General features: G+C 45.9%; 1 protein-coding gene across 3 annotated transcripts in view; it reads right to left on the bottom strand.

Moving 5' to 3' along the window:
* Window positions 1-21,909, bottom strand: part of CDRT1 (CMT1A duplicated region transcript 1) — a 34,210-nt gene extending 12,301 nt beyond the window's left edge. For 2 of the 3 annotated variants that reach the window (XM_039227396.1, XM_039227397.1), the window contains exons 1-10: window positions 21,209-21,909; window positions 18,464-18,637; window positions 16,418-16,615; window positions 16,191-16,318; window positions 15,046-15,168; window positions 11,778-11,887; window positions 9,937-10,137; window positions 8,603-8,724; window positions 4,658-4,806; window positions 3,527-3,669 (exon numbers count right to left, since the gene is read on the bottom strand). In XM_039227396.1, the coding sequence (XP_039083327.1) occupies window positions 3,527-3,669; window positions 4,658-4,806; window positions 8,603-8,724; window positions 9,937-10,137; window positions 11,778-11,887; window positions 15,046-15,168; window positions 16,191-16,318; window positions 16,418-16,615; window positions 18,464-18,637; window positions 21,209-21,713 (1,853 nt within the window). In that variant the 5' untranslated portion in view covers window positions 21,714-21,909. The remainder of the gene's footprint in view (window positions 1-3,526; window positions 3,670-4,657; window positions 4,807-8,602; window positions 8,725-9,936; window positions 10,138-11,777; window positions 11,888-15,045; window positions 15,169-16,190; window positions 16,319-16,417; window positions 16,616-18,463; window positions 18,638-21,208) is intronic. The other variant, XM_039227398.1, reaches the window with a different exon arrangement.
* Between the last annotated feature and the right edge of the window lie 1,590 nt (window positions 21,910-23,499).

The following is a 23,499-nucleotide window of genomic DNA, read 5'->3' as shown; positions in this document are numbered from 1 at the left end:
CCCTGCATCAGGCTCTCTGCTGACAGTGAAGTCTGCTTGGAATTCTCTCCCTTTCTCTCTGCCCCCCCCCCCCGCTCAAAATACATAAATAAACATTTTTTTAAAAAAGCTTTCAAGGAAAATCTGGGGAATAAAATGTCCATAATGACTTTGAAAAGCTTAGACTTATTCCTGGGATGCTATGTGGCCATATACAGGGTCGTGCACATGCTGGGGAAAGACCTAGAAAAGCCCTAAGCTCTCACTCTTAGCTGACCTTGGTGTTCTCCTACAAGCAAAAATGAAGGCTAAGACAGAGCTATAAACTGTCCACCCAAGTGTTGAAAGCTTCCCTCAGCAGGCACACAGAGCCCCTTGGCAAAGAATGGGAAAGCTTTTATTTCCAGGTGTTGGAATAAACCTCTTTCCAGTCAGCGCATCACCAAGGTCATAGGACAGAGACTTCAGGGGCCAAACAAGAATCAGCTCACTGAACAAAGAATACAGACTCACTGAACACACAATGAAAATTACCACAAGCAACAGTGAAAACATTTCCGGGAATGGGGAAGAATTTGATTTCCAGAGACGGCATGTTAAAATATCCAACATGTCCAACTTTAAAATATATAAAGCATAAAAAGATACTAAAATGTACATACAGGGAAAAAAGTACTCAATAGTAACTGTCTGCAAGGAAGTTCAACGTGTGTACTTTCTAGACAAAGACTTTAAATCATCTATTTTAGGGGCGCCTGGATGGCTTAGTCAGTTAAGCAATCAACCCTTGATCTCAGGTTCCTGAGTTCAAGCCCCACCCTGGGCTCTGCTCTGGGCGAGAACCCTACTTTAAACAAACAAACAAACAAACAAATAATCTACTTTAAACATATTCAAATAGCTAATAGAAATCATGTCGACAAAACTAAATGAAAGTATGAGAACGGTGTCTCACAAAACAGAAAATACCAATATGGAGTTAGAAACTTAAAAAAAACACGAAATAATCAAATAGAAATTCTAGAGTTGAAAATCACAATAACCGGAAGAACAATTGGATGGGGGGGAGGCTCAACAGCACATTCCAATAGGCAGAAAAGGCAAAGGACTTGAAGAGAGGTCAATTTAGACTTTTGAGTCTGAAGAACAGAAAACAAAGAGAATGACGAAAAATAGAACCTCAGAAGCCTGTGTGAGATCATTAAACATCAGCATGTGTATAATAGGAGTCCCAGAAAGAAGCAGAAAGAATAGCTGAAGAAACGATGCCAAAAGCTTTCCAAATATGATGGAAAATATTAATCTACATATCCAAGAAGCTCAGAAAACTCCAACTATGATAAACTAAAGAGATCCACTCATAGACATATCATAATCAAACCGTAAAAAGCCAAAGGCCAGAAGAGTATTGAAAGCATCGAGAGGGGTCCCTGGGTGGCTCAGTCGGTTAAGCATCTGGCTCTTGATTTTAGCTCAGGTCATGATCTCGCAGTTCGTGGAATTGAGCCCCGCATCAGGCTATGTGCTGACAGCGTGGAGCCTGCTTGAGATTCTCTCTCTCTTCCCCTCCCCACTCTCAAAATAAATAAACTTTTAAAAAGGCAACTGCATGAGGCAATATTTTTAAATCTATGATGATGAATACACAAGATATAAAGATTTAATTTGTGACAACAAGAGTATAAAGGAGGGAAAAGGGGCTCTATCAGAGCAAAGTTTTTGCATATGATTGAAATCAAGTTGATACTAATGTCAACCAGATGATTATAAACGAAGATGTTAACTGTAATCCCCAAGGCAACCGCGACAAAAACAACTCAAAAATATAGTACAAAAGATGACAAGGGAATTAAAATGGCACACTAGAAAATATTCATTAAACACAAAAGAAGGCCAGTCCTTCTTTTGCCAAAGGACAGACAGAAATGATACCTGGTTTTTCACCTACATCATATTGAAAAGATGGGTATCAGTCCAATTATTAGAACTCTCCAGAAAGACAATCTGTCAAATCAGTCGTCATTACCAATCGATTAGAAATCTTTATTGGGCACTTCCATATCCACGCCACCACTACATATGAGTGCCAGAGAGACCCTACAAACCAGAACATTGACCGTTTATGTTCTCCACCTGTCTATGGACTTGCTGTAACTGGAGTTGTATTAAAAACCAATGTGAATGGTGTGCTAGCATTTCCCTCAGTGGCAATGAGAACGGTCTAAGAAGGTCTCATTGCTGAAGTAGAGTAGGAAGCTCCTGGACTGGTAGAATGGCGACCAACCCTCTAGGTGTTCTGGGAGCAGATTATTTTCCAATACCTGAACTCAATCCTACTGAATCATGCTTGGAAGATTTTAAAAACATATAGTTACAGGGGCACCTGGGTGGCTCAGTCAGTTAAGCATCCGACTCTTGATTTTGGCTCAAGTCATCATCCCACAGCTCGTGAGATGGAGCCCAGCGTTGGGTTCTGCGCTGACAGCATGGAACCTGCTTGGGATTCTCTCCCTCCCTCTCTCTCTGCTCCTACCCCGCTCACACTCTCTCAAAATAAATAAATAAACATGTAAAAAATAAGTAAAATAAAAATATATAGTTACAAGTTTCAGGTGACATTTGTTTGACTCTTTCCTTTCATAAGGTTTGATAATCCAGACAACATGCTAGGAGGCTTACTTAAAATGGCATAAGTGGTAGATAAATCACTGAACAGAGGCCCTTCCCAGCACCTGCTCATCAATAATGCAGTTATATACCACAGAGGGTAAATATAGACATATACACTCAAATCCTCCCAGCGTGCCTGCTCAAGAAGTTCCTATGAAGATATGAGGAAATCTAGGGCCATATTTTACTAAATAACTATCGGTGATAGATCCCCTAAAAGATCCATTTACTCTTCTGGTCGATTATGATAGCATTTTTTTCCCTAGAGCCTTATATAATGCACTTAGGGGAAGAAGCATTATTCGTGCCATACAAGAATGACCCAGAGCATCCCACAAAAACCCACGGCCACGGCAGAACCATTAACGGACCACAACATCCTTTCCACACAAGCTCAGATGTGACCCCAGACTACTTTTCAATTGGCTCCAAACAGCCACCACCACTAAACTGGGATTGGAATTGTAAAATGAGATGTTTGTTGTCCTAGAACAGAATGTGGCCAGCAGACCTGTAAGGAAGCTCCTTCTTTAACCCCTTAGTTATTTTTTAATCTTTGGCCCTTGGATGATTTTAAGCTTTTGTAAACACAAGCTTCCTGGAGTAAAGAATTTTAAGTTTACTGGAATTGGAATTATACTTGGGTTGGTTCTGCAAATATTCATGAGTTTGGCAGAGAACAGATAGAAGCATATGGCCGTATCTGAATGCACCTGATCTCATTTGATAACGGATATAAATGTATCACAGGCATCATAAGCATAACATTTCAATACCTTCTCGAAACCCACATCTAGTGCTGTTACTACAATGTCTAGCCTATGAGGGAAAAGGAGAGAGTACTACATCCATCAACCAGGGCTTTCCTGGCACCTACTTTGGATGCTTGAAGGCCATGAGGCACCGCTCGTACTTTCCCACCATGCTCCAGGCCATGACCAGGCCATCCGTACTTCCTGAGAGGAGATGCCACTGGTCAAAGCACAGACACTTCACGGCTCCCTCATGGCCAATAAGAGTCTGCAAGAGAAGATGTGTCTGTTTTGAGCCCATCTGCAACTCAGATTGTGAGTCCTCCAAGGGCCAATGCTGGAGGCTGCTCTAGATGAGTGCCCAACACACTCCACCATTCCATGACTACCGCTCACTTGGTAGTTACCTGAGCTGACTTTACTTTTTTTCTAAGGCCAGTGGTGTCCATGCCTCCCACTCTCCAGAGCTCTCTTCCCAGTGAAAGAATGATCAAGAAGAGGCCTTGCTCCTGATGGCTCTTCCTGGAGTCCCAGAGAGGACCAGAATTCACCATCCTCTTTTGCCACAAGGTGAAGGGTCAGGGCTTCTGACCCCAGCTCCTTGCCAGCACCAGAGAACACCTGAGGCCTGCCTGTGCCTGCAGCTGCTGGTTAGACCATGGTGGCAACATGACTGATGGAAGAAAATCCACCAGCTGGGCCAGCAGCTGCTCTCCATGCTCCTGTCTTCCCGGCACAAATGTACCTCACCACCGCCCACTAGAGCCAGGAGGATTCTAATCTAGCAACATTTTGTGTGTGTGTGTGTGAGCATTCAATCGCTTTCAAGACAGCCAATGTTCTCTTTTCACCAGAGAGTAAGGGAAAAACTACTGGGGCTTGGTTCATTTCTTACTCCATGCAAGAGTCGGGGTAGAATGTTCTGGAAAAGGAAAAGTCACTTAACCTCTGCTGCTGTTAAAAGACTGAGCCCATGTATCATGCTGAGTCAGAACGTGGCCTTCTACCACACTTCCATGACAATGTAGGTCACATGATCTCTGACCCTCCACTGTCTCAGAATGGCCCTTTTTTGGGGGCGGAGGGAGTTGCAGTGGGAAGGGAGCTTCCCCTGTAATTCTTCAGGACCACTCTTTAGGTGACTGTAACTTGATAACTTGAGGATCGTCTGAAGAGCTCCATGGGGGAGACCATGAGTCTCCTCCCATCCATCGCCCCCGTTCCCCAATTCCCCCCACAGCCCACTGCCCTCTCACCTTCACCAACTGGGCCGTGACACTGTGCCACACCTTGACTATCCCCCGCTCACAGCTGCTCACGATGTAGGTGTCACTGATCTTGGTGGCCAAGATGGGGTCTTTGTGTTTAAACGTCTTCAGGCACTTTCCTGTCTCTACATCCCACTCTGAAAGGTGGGTGGGGTGGGGCATGAAGACAGGTTATGGTGGAGTTCTACAGCCCATCACAAAAGCCAAGTCCATCAAGTGAGACCCTAGAAGGCCTTCGCCTGGTCCAGCACCCCTACAGAATCACCAGCAGCTCCATGTGCCTGCAACACAGAGCCCCCTGACCATGGGTCGATGAGAGAGCCAGCAACGCATAGATGTTGGCTCTAACCCTAGAACTCAGCCTGGGGGTCCAAGTGCTGGACAGCTCATCTCTAATAAGCCTTCTTCTTGAACCTGAAAAATACTTGCCCTTGAGTGGATTCAAGGCATTATTCCTTCCAGATGCTGTTCTCCTGACTCACTCCTTCTATGCCCAAAAGAAAAGAAGGTTGTCGATCCTTATTTACATTTCGATATAGTTCTGGGGGTACCTGGGTGGCTCAGTCGGTTAAGCGTCCGACTTCGGCTCAGGTCATGATCTCACGGTTCGTGGGTTCGAGCCCCGCGTCGGGCTCTGTGCTGACAGCTAGCTCAGAGCCTGGAGCCTATTTCAGAGTCTGTGTCTCCCTCTCTCTCTGACTCTCCCCTGCTCACGCTGTCTCTCTCTCTCTCTCTCCTAGAAATAAATAAATTTTTTTTTAACTAATGTTTATTTATTCCTTTAAAGATATATTTCCGAATCTGACTTTTGGATTTTACTACTTGAGAGATTGCCACAGCTGGGGGCAGGATTAGTGCTTCTGCTACCCATCATACGGCAAGTGTTGGGAAGAAATGGAAATAGATGGGTTGGTGGGAGAACAGACCTTAAAGGAAGAAACTGAATGCAGGCACCACAAATTCAGGGATGAGACCATTAAAGTTGGCCGCATCAGCCCCAAAGTACCTCTCAAGCAACAGAGTATACAACCTAAGACAAAATAATGACCACAGCTGACACTTAAATATACCGCGAACCATGAGCCAGGCACTGTTGGTAGAGCTTGATGTGTATTAACTCATCTTCGCAACATGGCTACTATCATTATTCCCCACTACACAGATGAGGAAACTGAGGCAGAGAGAGGTTCAGTAACCTGCTCAAGATCACGCAGATGGTAACCAGGTTGAGCTGGGATTTGAACCCTAAGAGTCTGGACCCAGAAGCCATGCTCTTAACCACATATCTTAACCACTAGGATAACCCTAAGTTCATTAAGCACGCTTTTCTTCTCTTATTTCTTACATATACATTGGCCCTCTTCTCCAATTAGAAAGGACAACGTTGATGGGCTCCTGGCTGACTCAGTTAATAAATCATGAGACTTTTGACCTCAGGGTTGTGAGTTCAAGCCCCACATTGGGTGTAGAGATTACTTAACAATAAAATCTTTTTTTTTTTTTTTTTACAAATAGTTTATTGTCAAATACAATAAAATCTTTAAAAAAAAACAAGGAGAAAGTTGAAAGATGAGTTAGAAGATACATGGGGAAGATGCCTTCATTTAAAACATTTTACCAAGAGGGGATTTACATTTCAGGTCTCTAATTGTCTCCTTTCCCTTCTGTTTTGGTAACTGAGCCATTTGGGGGAAGCCCAGGGGAAATAAGTAGGCTGTGAAGAGAGAGATCTTCGGATATTTTTTTCCATCATGTGTTTTGTGAATTAATTTTGGCCTTTTAAATATTGCATGAAAACGTGGTATCTTGATTACTAGGGGTTTGGGGTGCCCCCTTAAGTTTTACACCCGAGGTGAGAGCCAAGCTCCCCTTGCCCTTCGTTGCAGCCCTGATGGTGGCCCCACTCTCTCAAGACTGTCTCAAGTTTGGAGGCATCTCTGCCTTTCCACCTCCAAAGCCTCATCCTTTCATCCTGCCTCCTCAAAGCAGTCATGGCAATGAGAACTTCCTGTCAGGTCAAGGAGGGCAAAGAGGTGGAGAGGAAAGTTTCTTAAGCAGGTCTGAGTGCTTGCACATGGAACACCGCTCGCTCTCGCTTTCCTGCACCTTTTCCCTCCACCTAAGATGCTGTGACTTCCTGGGTCTCTTGCCTCTCTTCGCATTTCATTCTTGCCTCATGCTTTGTTGGGGGGAAATCTCATCCACATCTGATGCTTCCACCGTTCACTACAATTGATAACCACCAGACCGATGCACCCCAATCCCCCGACCTATTGTGCAGTAAACTCCCACGTAAACTCACACCTGCATCTGCCTCCTGCAGTCCTGGCCTGGGTGTTCTTGGGAATCCCATACCCAATGTATTAGCTTTCTGTTGCCGCTGTAACAAATTCCCACAAGGTTAGTGGCTGGAAGCAACACAAATGTATTATCTTACAGAAGTTGACGTGACCTCCTCACAAGGCTAAAACCAAGGTGTCAGCAGAGCTGTGTTCCTTTATGGCGAATCTGGGGCTGGAGGGATCCATATCCTTGCCTGTTCCACCTTCCAAGGGCCACCCATATCCCCTGGCTCATGACCCCCTTCCTCCATCTTCAAAGCCAGCAACGTTGCATGTTTCTGACCATTCTGCCATTGTCACATCTCCCTTTGATCAGAGACAAGACGGTTTCCATTTCTAAGGATCCATGTGATTACCCATGGGCCCACACTGATAACCCAGGATGGTCCCTTCCTCTTAAGGTCCTCAACTCAGTCACATCTGCAAAGTCCCTTTTGCCGTGCAAGGTACACAGTCATAGGTTCCAGGGATTACGAGGTGACCATGTTTGGTTGGCCATTACTCTGCCTACCACACTCAACAGGTCCAAAATTGAAGTCATCACCTCCTCCTTCACCACCTCCTCTTGGATAGTCTGAAGATACCACAGCAGTTCTCTAGACTGGGCAGCACCTTCCTTCATCCCTGTCTCTCCACAGTCCTTCCCTCCAAATTCTCCTTCTATACTATGACTAGAGTCATCTTTCTCAGAAACACATTTGATCATATCAGCCCACAGCTCCAAGTACATTTATAGCCCCTGCATTCTATAGGATGAAGCTCAACTTGGTACTCTGGCCCCAAACAAACTAATCAGCCTTATGACCAAAACCACATGCTCCAGTCCAGCCATAACAAGCAAGGGGAAATTTCCTAAACACACCATTTTCTTCAGCCTTCTGCAAACCTGCCTGTGCTGTCCCTTCTGCTAAGAATTGCATTCATTCTCCCACTGCTTGTAGAACTATGCGTCATCAAGACCACACTCAAACAGTACCCTGTTTGTGGTGCTTTCTCTTACTCTTATTTCTATGGCCCCTTAGAACTCCGCGTGTTGGTTAGGAGCATGCAATTTAGAGTCAGACAGCCCTGGGTTCAAATCCCTGCTCTACCCCTCAGCAGCTCTGATTTGAGGCAAGCTGTTTTTCCCTCTTGAGTTTTGGATTCCTCATCTGCATCCATGCCACAAGCTTCTTGCAAAGGTTAAATACGATAATATATGTAAAGCACCAATGTCAGTTACAAAGCCAGTACTCAATAAACGGCAGCAGTTGCCATTCATATATTTATTATATCCTCCATTGTATATTCACGTATCTATCTCCATTATGAGATTATGAGCCTCTTGAGGAAATAAAAAGCCATGTTGAATGGGGTATATAATATTCTTTTTTTTTTTCCTTAGCACTTAGCACAGTGTCTAGCATATTGTATGGATTCCACAAAGAGTTGTTAAGTGAATGGATCAATGGATGGATGGATGGATGGATGGATGGATGGATGGATGGATGGGCAAAAGAATGTCTTCCTAAAGAAATGAGCAAAACAAGTATTTTGACAACTCATAGATTTGGGTTGACTTCTCAGAAAGTTTAAGGCATTTCTTTCTCACCTTTCACCTGGCAATCTCTTGCTCCAGATACGAGCTTGTTCATATATAAATCCATGCAAGTGACTGTCCCCTGGTGGCCATTGAAGATTCGTACACAAGCCCCACTTTTCAGATCCCAGTATCTGCAGGAATCAGGCCAAAAAAAAAAATGTTTTTGAGATTTTTCTGAGGGCTCAAGGGATCATACTGTATACAAGTTTCCTTAGTTCAACAGTTTGCTCAAGGCGGCAAAGTTTCAGGGTGAAGCTCAGAGTCAGAGGCCTGAATGTGATTTCCAGCGTCAGCACCTGTTAGGTGTAACTTTGGGAAACCTCCCTAATTTCTGTGTATGTTTCACTTCCTCATTGGATGACTGTCAACCAGGAGTGAGTTTCACCCCTAGAAGACATTTGACAATGTCTGGAGACATTTTTGGCTGTCACGAGTAGGGACAGAGGTGCTACTGTATCTGGTATTACTGTCCAAGGATCTGCTACACATCCTCAGCCTCTACACAAAGCACTTTCCAGCCCCAAGTTGAGAAATCCTGCCTTGATTCATGTAACACTGGAACAGTGATCAACAGATAGAAAACGCTTAATAAATGCTGGTTGGCACTGGGCACAAGAGTTTCTGGAATTACCACCAGGCTTAAAGGCCATGGCGCTGATTCAATGACAGAGCTGATCTTCAAAGAGGAAGAATAGAATAATTTACACTCGCCATGTGGATCCAAAATATCTTCTGTATATTTCTAAAGCATATCTTAGAGATCAATGGGAACATAGCCCCACATCGGGCTCTGGGCTGATGGCCTGGAGCCTGCTTCTGATTCTGTGTCTCCCTCTCTCTCTGCCCCTCCCCCACTCATGATCTGTCTCAAAAATAAATATTAGAAAAAAATTTTTTTAATAAATAAATCTATCTCATCTTGTTAAAGTTTTTTTAATGTTTTATTTATTTCTTGGGAGGGAGGAAAGCGTGAGCAGGAGAAGGTCAGAGAGAGAGGGAGACACAGAATCAGAAGCAGGCTCCAGGCTCTGAGCTGTCAGCACAGAGACCTACTAGGACCTTGAACCCATGAACCATGAGATCATGACCTGAGCTGAAGTCAGATGCTTAGCCGACTGAGCTACCCAGGTGCCCCTCGTCTTGTTAAAGTTTAAACAACATACAAATTAATCGGTTTTTACCTTGCCAAAAAAAGAAAAAATGTTTTTAATTATTTGAGAAGTTGGTATCACTTACGATACCTTTTCAATAAACACACAAAGGAAAAAGCACGCATGCTTCTTCCACAAGCCGACTTCAGGCATTGGGTGGGGTGGGTGCCACAACTCCCTTGGACCACTCACCTGATACTCAGGTCATAACTTCCGCTCAGTAGAAAGTCCTTCTCCTCACACAAGAAGAGGGTACGGACACTCCCCGCGTGGCCTCGGAACTCGATGGGGACCTTCTTTACTTGTATAACGTCTAGAAGCTGGATCTTCCGGTTCGACGACACAGCTATCAAATTTCCCCCGGAATAGTGAATGACTCTGTTTCGGTCCCACCTGAATTGCCCGGGGAGTGGGGGGTAATGGGGGAAGATGATCCATGAAAGAAGAGTTACTGTCCTTCTGGTACTCACTTACTACAATGGCTGTCACCGACAACAACGGTGTAATGGAAAGTTCAGTGCCTTCTAACAAGGGGTGTGGTGGAATAGACCCCTACCTTACATGATACCAAAAAGTCTTTTGAGGCTGAAAACCTAAAGACGACGGGCAAAACTATTTTTCAAAAATTCTGCTAGTGTATGATAAATCCCCAAGAGGGAATAGAGTATGCCTCACTTCCCAAACTTATTTGACCACGGAAATCTTTGTTTGTGGAAAACCTCAGAAGAACCTCCTATACCAACTGCAAATCCTTTCTTTCTTTCTTTCTTTCTTTCTTTCTTTCTTTCTTTCTTTCTTTCTCTCTCTCTCTCTCTCTCTTTCTTTCTTTCTTTCTTTCTTGTTCTTAACCAATATCCAATGAGCAAATATTAGGTTCAAAGTCCTGTGCTAATCGGTATCGTGTAAAATATAAAGACCAAGATATGCCTTCAATGAGCTTCTAGCCCAATAAAACAGGGTAAGATAAATTAATTTTCCAACCACAAGATTATCAGCAAATGGAGGAGGAAGAGGACCAACCCATTTATTGTCCGAATTGAGACTTTTATTGTGAAAGGGGACCCTTATTATTAATCACTCCAGGCCCACGGAGTGAAGTGGGATTATTTAGGCTAAAGGGATGTGGCCATGTCTGAATATGAGAATTCTTGACAGTTTTGTTCTCATTCTACTTGTTAGATTTAGAGCTCCTTCAGCCACCATCTCTCCTAAGGGGCACACTTGTCTCCATGAGACCCGTAAAAACTCAACTTTGTCTTTCCCTCATCTGCTTCGTCTTCCCCCTACTGACTGGTCAAGATGCAATTTGTTAGTAAGATTCACAGCCAAAAAGAAAACAGAGAGCGATAGACTTTATAAAACCTTATGAAGAAAGAGTAAAGTCCTAGGCCTAAAGTATGGCAGAAAGTTGATTATTAAAATACATCTTCTTATGGCATATCCAAGTAACATCACACTATGCAGTATCATAGATACCATTTTCGTATTTAGCATGGAAAGATAGCCACAGTACTTTGCTGGAGTGGATTACAGAAATACATATGGCATAACCCCATTTTTATTTAAAAATTTTCGGTATATGTGCAAAGAAGAAAATTCTAGAATAGACATGAATATTAATGGTGGTTATCTCTAGATGACAAGATGGTAGGAGGTCTTTGCTTTTCTCTATACACTTTCTGGCATTTGGTGGATTTCTTTTTCCCAACGGGCATTTATTACTTCTAAAACTGGAATAAAACAATAAAAATATTCCACACACAAAAACACCAAGCAATGATTTCATGCACATGACTCGCGCAAAGGACGGTTGATTGGTATACCCGAAATTATAATGGGAAAGTGCCTTCCACCCACTGCCGAGAATGGTACAAAAATCCAGCACCTGTTTTCTGAAGAGGATCTCATTTTAGTTGGGGGCTGGAGTTGGAGGTCAGGAAGGAATGCCTTTTCCAACTGAACAGGGTCATGGGAATCCCAATGCGGCTAACTCAAGGGTCCCTGAAGGCCTGCATTCTGACCCCAGTACCTACGTGTCAGAGAGAATGCGGATATTATAAGTCCCACAGAAGACATTTCTCTCCTCCATCTGGACCTGCTGAGTGTCCTGGTTCTGGTATGCGGCCCACAGGTTGTAGTCATTCTAACAAGGGAACACTTGGAGTCAAAACAGAGTGGCAACTTTACCCAGGGCCCCAAACACTCACCCTCTAAGGTCTTCCCTGGCCAGGACATAAGGGCCCAAGGATTCTGCCTCTTCGGGCTCTGCCTGCCACTACATGCTTGTAGGTAGGGGCCAATGAGCAGGCACTAAAGTCATCCATGAGTTAGAAAACTGTGAGTTAAGGGTCCTGACTCATCCTCCAACGCTTTGTATCTTCTGTGTGTTTCGGTTCCATGAACTCTGGATGTTGCTGATAGCTCAACTTTTCCAAAAATGAGTTCACAAAGGGTACGCTCATAAAATCAAGTCATAGGTGCCCTTCAACTATTTTTGCAGAAGTCTGGGCTTCATGTTTGTATTTCTTACACCTGACACTGCAAAGCTTGCTCATGGGAACTCAAGCCGTAGGTAAAATCACAGCCACATGCTCCATGCATTTGTGCCTCAAAGTCCGCTCACATATGCAACCTTCACTTCTCCTTATAGCTGCCTCATACTGTACATCATTTGCCCCACAAAGTACTCTCATCATTTTACAGATGAGATATATCTGAGCCTCAGAGAGAAGAAATCAATTGTGTCAAGTCTCAACAAGGGTGTTTCCCTTCCCTTTCTAATAGTTTCTTCCTTCCTTCTCTCCTTCCTTGCTTCCTTCCCTCCTTCTTTCCTTCCTTGCTTTCTTCCTTCCCTTCTTTCCTTCCTTCCTTCTTCCCTTCCTTCCCTCCTTTCTTTCCTTCCTTGCTTTCTTCCTTCCTTCCTCCCTTCCTCTTTGGGCCTCCTCCCTCCATCATACGCTTTCTGGGCCACTGTGGCGCTCCAGACATGCTAAATTCTGGCACAGATGACTCAACTGGACTCTCACTCCTCTTTCCAGTCATTTCCATCAGGAAATGACAACCATGCCAGCAGGAAACCAAAACACAGGGTGGGTTTATCATGAAAACAAAGAAGGTCACAGCATCATGTTTGCATATGGGAGTCCCCCCAGGGCCCTCTCTCGCTAAGTCGCCTTCCTACCTAGCCTTCTCCATGCCTGTAGACTCTTCCTTGGGATGCCCACTTTCCCCAGCTCCATCTCCTTGATCATTAACCAAATAGCAACGTCCACCTAGAAGTCTCTCCCCAGAGTCTGTCATCCTGCCTCCCCTCCAGTGTCCAAGCAGCTCTGATATCCTGCCTTGAATTGATCAAGACGCCTTGACTTCTCATGTCCCAGGCTGGAATTCCTTGGCTCTGGTTCATCCACTAAGTTTTGAGAGCCTCGAAGTTACATGGTGGAGTCGTTGGGAAGAAAAAGGCCTGGTTCAAATCCCAGCTCTGCCACTGACCAGTTATGAGATCTTCGGTGAGTTTTCTAACATCATACCCTTCACTTCCACATCCATAAGTTGAGAGCAATGATATCTATTCGATCTACGGTGAAGGTCAAGTGAATGATGTGTACAAAGCCCTTGGCATACCATTCTTGGTGCATCGTTCAAGCTCACTACCCATGGCAATCACCATCCCTCGGAAGCACTCATCTCTACCTTTCCCTAGGAGACCCCTTCACCGCTTTGTCTTGCTACTTCACATGCTCTGTTCTGGTGACCACAGTGCTTTACCTGTTTCTCTCTTTTCTCAAATTATAACATTCCTAAAATAGGGGTGCTGGGGGGCTCAGTGGGTTAAGCATCCGACTTCAGCTCAGGTCATGATCTCACGGTTCGTGGGTTCGAGCCCTGTGTCGGGCTCTGTGCTGATAGCTCAGAGCCTGGACCCTGCTTCCGATTCTGTGTCTCCCTCTCTTTATGCCTCTCTTCTGTTCATGCTTTCTCACTCTCACTCTCTCAAAAATAAATGAATACTTAAAAAAATTTTTTAAGACTAAAACAACATTCCTAAAATATCAAACACTGTCTGGGTCATCCTTTTCAGTCAGGCAGTTACTAGCTACACCACCTAAAGAAGAGTGTTAATTTTGTTAGAGCAACGGCTTGGAAAGAGTGAGTCAGAGTTCAGCTTGTGTCTCTGTCACTGTCAGGGAGACCTGAAACTCTCTCTGCCTCAGTCTCTTCATCTGTAAAATGAGTGAATGGGTCAACTCAAAGATAAAAAAAAGAATTGCAGGTCAAAGTAAGTCCACAAATGTGTTTTCTTTGGCCCACGCATTTAAGAAAAACGAGAGCTGTCCAGTGATAATTCAGATTTCTAACATCTCTTGAAAGCTCAGATGGTCAGGGAAGTTGAGGTCCACGGTCTCTCATGGCAATAATTGGCCGGAGCTCAGTAGCAATTGCCTTCAGATGGGGAGCGAACCCCCCAGCTCATCGTGGTCCTGTCACACTTGCTCACACCACCCACCTCTGTCATTTGTGTGGCCTGTCTGGCCTCTACAAACGTATGAACTAGATGGTCTCTCTGGTCCCTTCTATCCCTCAAAGTCTAATTCGCACTACACAGGTTCCTTATGAGAAGCTACCGCCTCTCCTCATTAAGTATCCTTCTGGGGCCACTGAATAGACTTCAGAACAGAAGGCTCTTGAGCAGAAAGAAGGAGGCAAGAATCCGATGGTTTTAGGAATGACCACCAGGCCTGGGTAAGCAGAACATAGAGCTCAGAGTCTCTCAACTGCTTGTCTTCATTGGCCCCTGTGATGTGTTAGGGAGGCCTATAGTTAAGTAATTCCCTTTTCTTTCCTAGGAAGAGAAGAAACCTGGAGGTAAGAAGGGAGAAAACTTAATTCATTCTGGACCTTGGACAATCTGGACTCACCCTGGCCCCATCTCGGACTCTTGCAGCCTCCAGAAGCACGAACCGACAGGTGATGAGGAAAATACCACTGACATCGCTCGTGGCTCTGAGCTCTCTGCTAGATAACTCCACGCCATGCACCCAGGACATGGCCGTGGGATTGGAAGTAAACGAAGAATCCAGAGAGGCCAAGCAAATCCAGCCACGCATTTAACAGACGAGGGATTTGAGGCTGAAGTAGAGGACGTTGTTTGCTTGAGGACCCACAGCACACAACTCTGGTCTCCCTTAGGGAATGTCGCCTCCCGTATCCTGTATCCATGTGCTATAGCCTATGTGGTCCCATTTCCCATACCCCTCATGGGAGGGCTGAGTCCGGACTCCACGTGCCACCACAACCCACCTTCGTTCTCAATTTCCACTTCTGATTTTTCACACGCATGCGCTTCCCATCATCTGCCATCTTAGGAACCGGGATAAGAAGCTTGTTGGCGTAATTAGGATCGATTCCCCTTGTGTAGGATCCCTGAGGGAAAGCATAACAGAAAATGGCTATTACTCTTGGCTCCTCCTCTCCAAGAAGAGGGAGAAAACCTAGTGCTTGGCAAGATCTGAAAGATGGGTAAACTCTGGCAAACGCCTGGCCAGTAGCGTGTGCAGATTGGCCTAAGGTGGGTCATGAATACCAAACACCCAGAGCAAGACCAGCAAGAAATGGCAACCAGTTCTCAGCTTCCCAGAGGGATGGCCTGCCTCACAATGCCTGCTTCTTCTTGTCTTCTGTGATGGCTCCCTGCTGGGAAAAACTCAAGCTACGGAGAATCCATGATTCGGGGTAAGGCTTCAGGCGAGAAACAGAAGTAAAAATGCCAGATACTAGCCAGGAGAATTGCATTTTAACCTAAAAATATACTTAATGAGGGGCGCCTGGGTGGCTTAGTCGGTTAAGCGTCCGACTTTCGCTTAGGTCATGATCTCGCGGTTCGTGGATTCGAGCCCCGCGTCAGGCTCTGTGCTGACTGCCAGCTCAGAGCCTGGAGCCTGTTTCAGAGTCTGTGTCTCCCTCTCTCTCTGACCCTCCCCTGCTCACACTGTCTCTCTCTCTTTCTCCTAGAAATAAATAAAAATATTTAAAAATATATATACATACTTAATGGTCTTTGAAACATCTGGGCACCCTATGAGGCTGTTCCAGAAATATATTCATGGCTTTCTTATTGCATAAACCGCAGTATAGATCTCTGGGGGTGGAGAAAGGTGGGGAGGGGGGGAGTCCCTGCTCGGTTTCAGAAAGGCTCTGCCTCTCTCTTCCTGAAATGTTTCTATGCATGTCGTCCCTGCCAGATGCACGGACAAATTGGGGATGGTAATTAATGGGGGGGAGTCCAGACACACAGGAAGCCGCTGCTAAAGCCTACGAAGCAGCTAACAGGGAGCAGAAGGCCAGCTATGGGTCCACCAAAGAGACCAGAGAGGTGCACAGTCAGGCCACCCTCAACGCAGAAATGAGGCTGGGCTCCATTTCCGCTCCTCGCAGCCAGGAAGTACCTGCAAGAAGGCAATCTGGTTCTGAAGGAAAGTATGTATTGAATGATCCTTCTTGACCTGTTGAGCCAGCGAAGCCCAGTGCCGGCTCACATAGGCACACCTGTTCAGGCTGGTTTTATCCAGCATACCTGGGGGAAAAAAAAAAAAGATGATGGACCTGGAAACCTCCGATCGGAGCCATGATGAGGAGCGTCTTGAGAAAAATCCCCCAATTCACCCCTGCGTACTTAGAATATACTTGGAGAGGTGGACCGGCAGGTAACGGATGAAGTCCCAATATTTTCTGGCCCCAGAAGATAGGTCACGGACGACCTCCAAGTCCATCAACAGATTGGCGGGGACGCTGTCTGCCTTGGACCTGCCTGCTTTTCTGGAAAACAGCCTGTTCATCTCAGAAATGCACTGGAGGGAACTCTTCCATTGTCCTTTAGAGGAAAGCCAGAGAAAGGTGCAGGATGGGGTTGAATCTTTGGGAACTGCAGGCCATGAAAAGCCCTCACCAAACCCTCTCCCCAGAAACAGAGCTCATCATAGTCTATCCTTAGGCTACTGGATTTTTGTCATTTCTTCAGCTAAAATGGAAACAATATCTCCCAAACCAAAGACACAAGGAGTTTGCAGGCTTCCCAGTTCAAGGAGATGCCTATAGTATCAAACCCTGTCCCACTCAGGTGAAATGGCATTGGGTCTGGCATTTCCTATAAAGTACCCCAAAAGGGGCACCTGGGTGGCTCAGTCGGTTAAGCATCCAACTTTGGCTCAGGTCATGATCTCACGGTTCATGGGTTCGAGCCCCGCGTTGGGCTCTGTGCTGACAGCTCAGAGCTTTGAGCCTGCTTTGGATTCTGTGTCTCCCTCTCTCTCTGCCCCTCTCCCGCTCATGCTCTGTCTCTCCATCTCTCTCAAAAAAAAAAAAAAAAATAAAAAATAAAATAAATTACACCAAAGAAAAAACACTTAATTTTGTAAAGGGGGAAATGAATGAAATAAATTGGTCAAGTGTTGACAATTACTGAAGTTGAGTGATGGTTATGTGGGCAGTCAGTATGCTGTTTTTTATCTGTTTATGAAGTTTAGAATGTTCCATATAAAAAGTGTTTGAGACGGGCACCCTCCTGCACTGTTGGTGGGAATGTAAACTGGTACAGCCCCTCTGGAAAACAGTGTGGAGGTTCCTCAGGAAACTAACAATAGAACTCCCTTATGACCCAGCAATAGCACTGCTAGGCATTTACCCAAGGGATACAGAAATGCTGAGGCATAGGAGCACATGTACCCCAATGTTCATAGCAGCACTCTCCACAATAGCTAAAACATGGAAAGAGCCTAAGTGTCCATCAACGGACGAATGGATCAAGAAGATGTGGTTTATCTATACCATGGAATACTACATGGCAATGAGAAAGAATGAAATCTGGCCATGTGTAGCAACATGCATGGACCTTGAGGGTGTTATGCTGAGCGAAATAAGTCAGGCAGAGAAGGACAAATACCATATGTTTGCACGTATAGGAGGATTAGGAGGAACTTGACGGAGGACCAAGGGGGAGAAGAAGGGCGGAAATGGTGGGGGAAAGGGAGAGAGGCAAACCATGAGAGACTCTTGAATGCTGACAAAAACTGAGGACTGATGGATGTGGGGGGGAGGGGGGGATGGGCATGAAGGAGGGCACTTTGGGGATGAGCACTGAGTGTTATGTAGAAACTAATTTGACAATAAACTATTTGTAAAACAAACAAACAAACAAAAAAAAAGTGTTTGAGAATCGATGCTTTGTGTTGCTTGTATTTATTTCGCGTTCAGACCTCGCTTCACAAACCAGCTCAGGAGAGCCTTAAGGTTAGGCTCCAAATCCTCACTACTTCTATTTCCTCTTCAACACTGAATCCACTACTATAAAAATAGGTATCGGTGGGCTGATTTCTAGAGGGGCCCATCCCTGCCAAAGAGGCCAGACGAGAGATTGCAGCCTCTTGATTTCAAAGGAAACCCTTGATCTTTTCCTTTCTGATCTCTATGTCCAAGCGCCTCTCAGAAGCACCAGGATGGAGAAATGAAAACACGGACTTTAGGGTTATAATGACTGACCTCAGCGCTCGTTCCTCCCCTTACCCGATGTGGGAGTCAATGACGTAATCAGTATCCGTGAGCCCAACACACTGTTGGTGTCAAATGAACATCTGTTTCCAAAATCACCTCTGCCCCCCGCTCCAGCTCCGTTGCGACTTCCCAGTCTCATATCTTTTGGCTTTCCTGCTACGAGCTGACTTACCAGCATAAGATGTTTCGTCCCCCATATTTTCAAGCAACTCTTCTTTCTCTGGAGATCTAGACAAAGGGAAGGATGTGTTCTTGGTTCTGGCTGCCCAGCAGACATGTGAGGCCTCAGACTGGAGGTGGCCTTTTTCCGGGGAGACGAACGCATCACCGGTAGACTGAATGAACCCTGAAAATCAAAAAGCCAAGACAAGAGCGCTCCTTAAGTGGGCGTGTGGAGGAAAGGGGGTGGAGAAAACCAGTTTTCTTTCTACTTGCTTCTTTTCAATCCACACAATATGGACCAGGCCAGATACGTCAGGTTTTATTCGGGGCCTCCGAGTTTCTGTGCAAACATTGCAGGAAGTTGGGGCGCCTGGGTGGCTCAGTCGGTTGGGCGTCCGACTTTGGCTCAGGTCATGATCTCACGGTTCGTGGGTTTGAGCCCCGCATCAGGCTTGTGCTGACACTCAGAGCGTGGAGCCTGCTTCAGATTTTGTGTCTCTGACCCTCCTCTGCTCATGCAGTCTCTCTCTCTCTCTCTCTCAAAAGTAAATAAAACATTTAAAAATTTAAAAAAAAAAATTGCAGGAAGCTCCTTGTTAGATTTTGCCGACCCCCCTACAATGCACAATGTGTCAGAGCCCCAGAGAAAGTAGAGAGAGTAAGAGCTGTGGGCAGGAGCCTGAAGTGAGAAAACTTTTTCCTGCGGCGCTTGCTTAATCTTCTTCAACAAGAACTGCCCTTGAGCCAAATTAGAAAATTTAACTTTGGGGAGCCTGGGTGGCTCAGTCGGTTGAGCATCCAACTTCAGCTCAGAAGTTTGTGAGTTCAAGCCCCACGTCAGGCTCTGTGCTGACAGTGTAAAGCCTGCTTGGGATTCTCTCTCTCCCTTTCTCTAAGCTCCTCCCTCACTTGCACTGTTTGTCTCTCTCAAAATAAATAAGCAAACTTTAAAAAAAAGGGAAAGCAAGAAAGGAAAATTTAACTTCTTAAGAGACAAACTCTCCTAGGAAACGGGCCAGGGGCCATACCCAGGAGAAACTGGTCTTACACAGCTCCAGTGCAAGTGGCTGATTCCTATGGTCACCGCCCAAAGTCTCTGAGACAACCACAGAACACTGCGTGTGCGTGCGCATGCATGTGTGTGTGTGTGTGTGTGTGTGTGTGTGTGTGTGTACAAGCCAGGCCTTCTGGAGTCTGCCAGCTCCTGGGGGCAGTACATCAAGATGGGATATCCTCCCTCCGGGAGGCCTGGTTTTCAAGCCCCTTACTGCGTGGCCTAGACCATGTCACTCAGATTCCCTGAACTGCAGCTTCTTTATCTACGACACTGAGGGGCTGGACTGGTTGATCTCTGATCCAATTTGTAGGATTCTCTGATTTTTTTTTCTCCAGCTCTTCATTCTCGATTATCTTTCTTTTACTTCCCTAACACACTGAAGAAACCAAGTGGCATATATTGAGATCTAACTGTCCCCTGGGTCGTCTAGCTTTGAATTTCTTTTGGGTGCTAATAGGCTATCGATATGACCAACAAAACAGATCTCATGGACATTTAGGGACTCCCCACCTTCGTGAGCTCAAACACGGAGCTACCGAGACGCTGAGACTCCCCCCGCTGACACTCCTCCCCTGAGACTCTTCCCTCTGATCATCTGATCCCTCCTCCCAGTCTTCTCCAATCCCCCATCCCCCACTGAACCGGGGCTGGACCTCTCTCTAATCCCTTGTCTCTTTTCCGGTTTCTTTTTGCTTTCCTGACCCAGCTGGCCAACTATTTCCAAGAACTTCTCATCAGCACCCTAGACCAATGGCTCTCAAGGGGAGGACCCCAGGCCACCGGCAGCAGCAGCAGCCAGGAACTTGCTGGAAATGCAGGATCTCACACTCACCTCAGAGCTGCTGAGTCAGGAGCTCTGGGGGAGGGTCCCAGCCCTCTGTGTTTTCAAAAGCCTTCCCAGTGATCCAGATGCAAGTTTGGGGACGCCTGCGCTACCCTTACTTGACCCTCTTGCTACCTGCAGCCTTGAATAGACACCACTTCAAGGCTGGATTTTAGGCACACGCACAAGCAATATGGCGGAATGAATGGGGAAACGCTAAATTTTGACGTCTTGGCCTGGTTTCTGTGCAGTGCAAACTGAAGGCCAGAACAATTTAGAAGCTTCCCCCTTACATCCCTCCCAAACCCCATCTAATCTCGAACCCACTAACGCAGGAACCACACCAGCAATAAGTATTAGAGGCACAGGCCAGCCATAACTGGGTCTAAATCCATTCTAAAGGCTGGATGGTTAAAAGTTCTGTACTACCTCCTGTGTTTGCATTTTTTCTTAATGTTTTATTTATTTCTAGAAGAGAGAGAGACAGCGTGAGCAGGGGAGGGTCAGAGAGAGAGGGAGTCACAGACTCTGAAACAGGCTCCAGGCTCTGAGCTGGCAGTCAGCACAGAGCCCGACGCGGGGCTTGAACCCACGAACCGCAAGATCATGACCTAAGCGAAAGTCGGACACCCAACTGACTAAGCCACCCAGACGCCCCTCTGTGTTTGCATTTTATACTTTTCTAGGAGGAAGTCACATTCTGCAATTTCTCCTTTGGCAAACGGGACCGCATGTCAGGACTCTATTCTCCATTCTGGAAAAGCCTAAGTTTGTCTCCCTAAGCTTGTCCACACGTCTGGCTCCTTTACGGGCTCCTGACGTCTGGCTTCCTCGCCTTTGGGGGCCCTCCGGTCTCCACCTGTGGCCTTGTTTACCTGAGACATTGTTCTGCTCCCTCAGGAACAGGACTCTGATGACATTGGCCGCAGTGAACAGCAACTTGGGGTCACACATCTGGAGCAGCAAGAGCGTGTAATTTGCCTTCGTCCGGTGGGTGCTGTTTCCAAACCAGTACAGAATCTCCTTCATCTTCTGTTCGACCGTTTTATCCAACATCTGGTTCAAGGAAGACCTGACGATCTTCCCCTCCTTCCTGCTGAGGTTGATCCGGGACCAGCTGTAGATAAAATCCTTCCCCTGCGTGGCCTGAAGGAGATTCTGGAAATAGTGTAACAAATATAAGCTGTCCAACTGCTCCAGGATGCTGACCAGAAACCGCCTCTGGGGTATCTCACCAATCCTCCGGAACCACTCCTTGGTAGAGAAGACCTTCCAGGCCAGGACACATGTTTCACACGTCTGGCACACGGGGACAGAGCTGTTTCCCTTCTCACAACGAAAATAGGGGGCATTCTTGAGCCTCAGTTCCGGGTTTTCCATGGTCCTGAGATGGCCAGCGCATTTTATCCTTGTCAGTTATCGATCCCACCAAATCCCGCAGGAGCAGGAGAGGCTGATAAATATCCCAGTTGAGCCCTTTCTAGTATAAACATCTCCCAGAGAAAAAGGTAAAAAGCTGCGTTGGATGGAAAGTTTATCTCTCCCAGAAACTGCCGGTAGAAGTCTGGCTTTTTGTACTGACTTCCTAGGAAACATGGCTTTACCATAAATCTCCTAAACCAGGCACTGCTTAGGTAGAGGCAGTTGCTGTATATACTGAAAGAGCTGGTCATCTCATTTCTAGAACCACAAGAATCTGTGTTGGTCGAATTTAAGTATCATAGGGGCCCTTCTTAAAGGAAAAAATATATACTGTGGAGCCTGGTGGTGACCTTCCATTGATATTATTATTAACAACTTACAAATATTCGTAGATGTAAAATTGGATGTAAACTTCTTACGTTTATAGCTGTTTGGTTATAAGGTGGCTATCCCAACAATCCTGAATATGTTTATACTCATTTTCTTTCTTTTCTTTTTTTTTTTTAAATTCGGGAGAGGGGCTGGGAAGAGGGGCAGAGAGAGAGAGAGAATCTCAAGCAGGCCCCACACTCAGCACAGAGCCTGACACAAGGCTCAAACCCACAACCCTGGGATCATGACCTGAACCTAAATCAAGAGTCAGCTGCCCAGCCAACAGAGCCACCCAGGCGCTCCTATATTCATTTTCTAAATTCATCATCAAACTAACAACACAAATGTTTAAAAGGAACTTGTTTAACTGCTTCAGAATGCTAACCAGAAACCTGGGCAGAGAAGCACTTAGTGGAAAAGTGTCAGTCAACCTCCATCACATGCACGTACACGTGTCTGGGAGGCAGTACTGAACTCAAGGCGGTCACCGCTTGGGGTGCATGAACTTGAACACAACCCAGGAAGTGTTTGAAAGCAAAGAACAATTGATGACTTGTTACAGGTAAGGAGACGGAGATCTCTCAGAGCACTGTGTCCCTGGGGGGGCAGGGAGGGGGGGGTGAGGACAGGAAGTTCTATTTAGTGCGTTAGGGGGGCGGGGCAAGGAGCTTGCATGCGCATTAAGGAATTTACACATATTCTATTACTTAGGCATTTCGGTTCAATTGCTCACGCCTAGCATGTCCACATGCCAGTACATATATTATGTTCAAAAAATGGCAGAAAACTCCGCCCACAGGAGATCTTAGTAGTATAGTGAGCTAACCGTAACTTCAGGACAATTTAGGGGGGAGTAGAGAGGGGAGTTTTGTGCAGATCCTTAGCTCCAAACCAGCTCAGACTGGCTCACATAAGGGCTATCAGGTAAAACACCTAGCTGAGAGGCTCCTTGGCAGGAACTGCTGCTTCTGCAAAGCCGAACACCTTCCCTCCCCACTTTTGCCTCCCCCCCGCCCCCCACTCTTTCTGCCACTCGCTTTCAGCTCTCTGGTTTGAGTACCTCCCCCCTTGCACCCCAGCCAACAGAAGAGCTGAGTGGTGAAGAGTGAGGCATCAGGGGTCAGACTCCTGGGTTTGGACCCCAGCCCAGCTGCTTACTAGCTGTGGGTACACAAGCACATTACTTAATCCCCTATGCCTCAGTTTCCTCATCTGTAAAACAAAGATGATGATAGTTCCTACTTCTCAGAATGGTTTTTTGAAGATTAAATGAGATACTATAGGCAAAGCATTTAGATGATCGCCTGTTACATATTTCACCCTCAGTAAATGCGAACTTTTGTCCTAATGCTGTCATCGTCGTGGTCGTCAT

This window comes from Hyaena hyaena, unplaced genomic scaffold, assembly GCF_003009895.1.
Source record: "Hyaena hyaena isolate Hyena2069 unplaced genomic scaffold, ASM300989v1 scaffold_27, whole genome shotgun sequence".
Classification (NCBI taxonomy): domain Eukaryota; kingdom Metazoa; phylum Chordata; class Mammalia; order Carnivora; family Hyaenidae; genus Hyaena; species Hyaena hyaena.
This window is presented reverse-complemented; position numbering and strand designations above follow the sequence as displayed.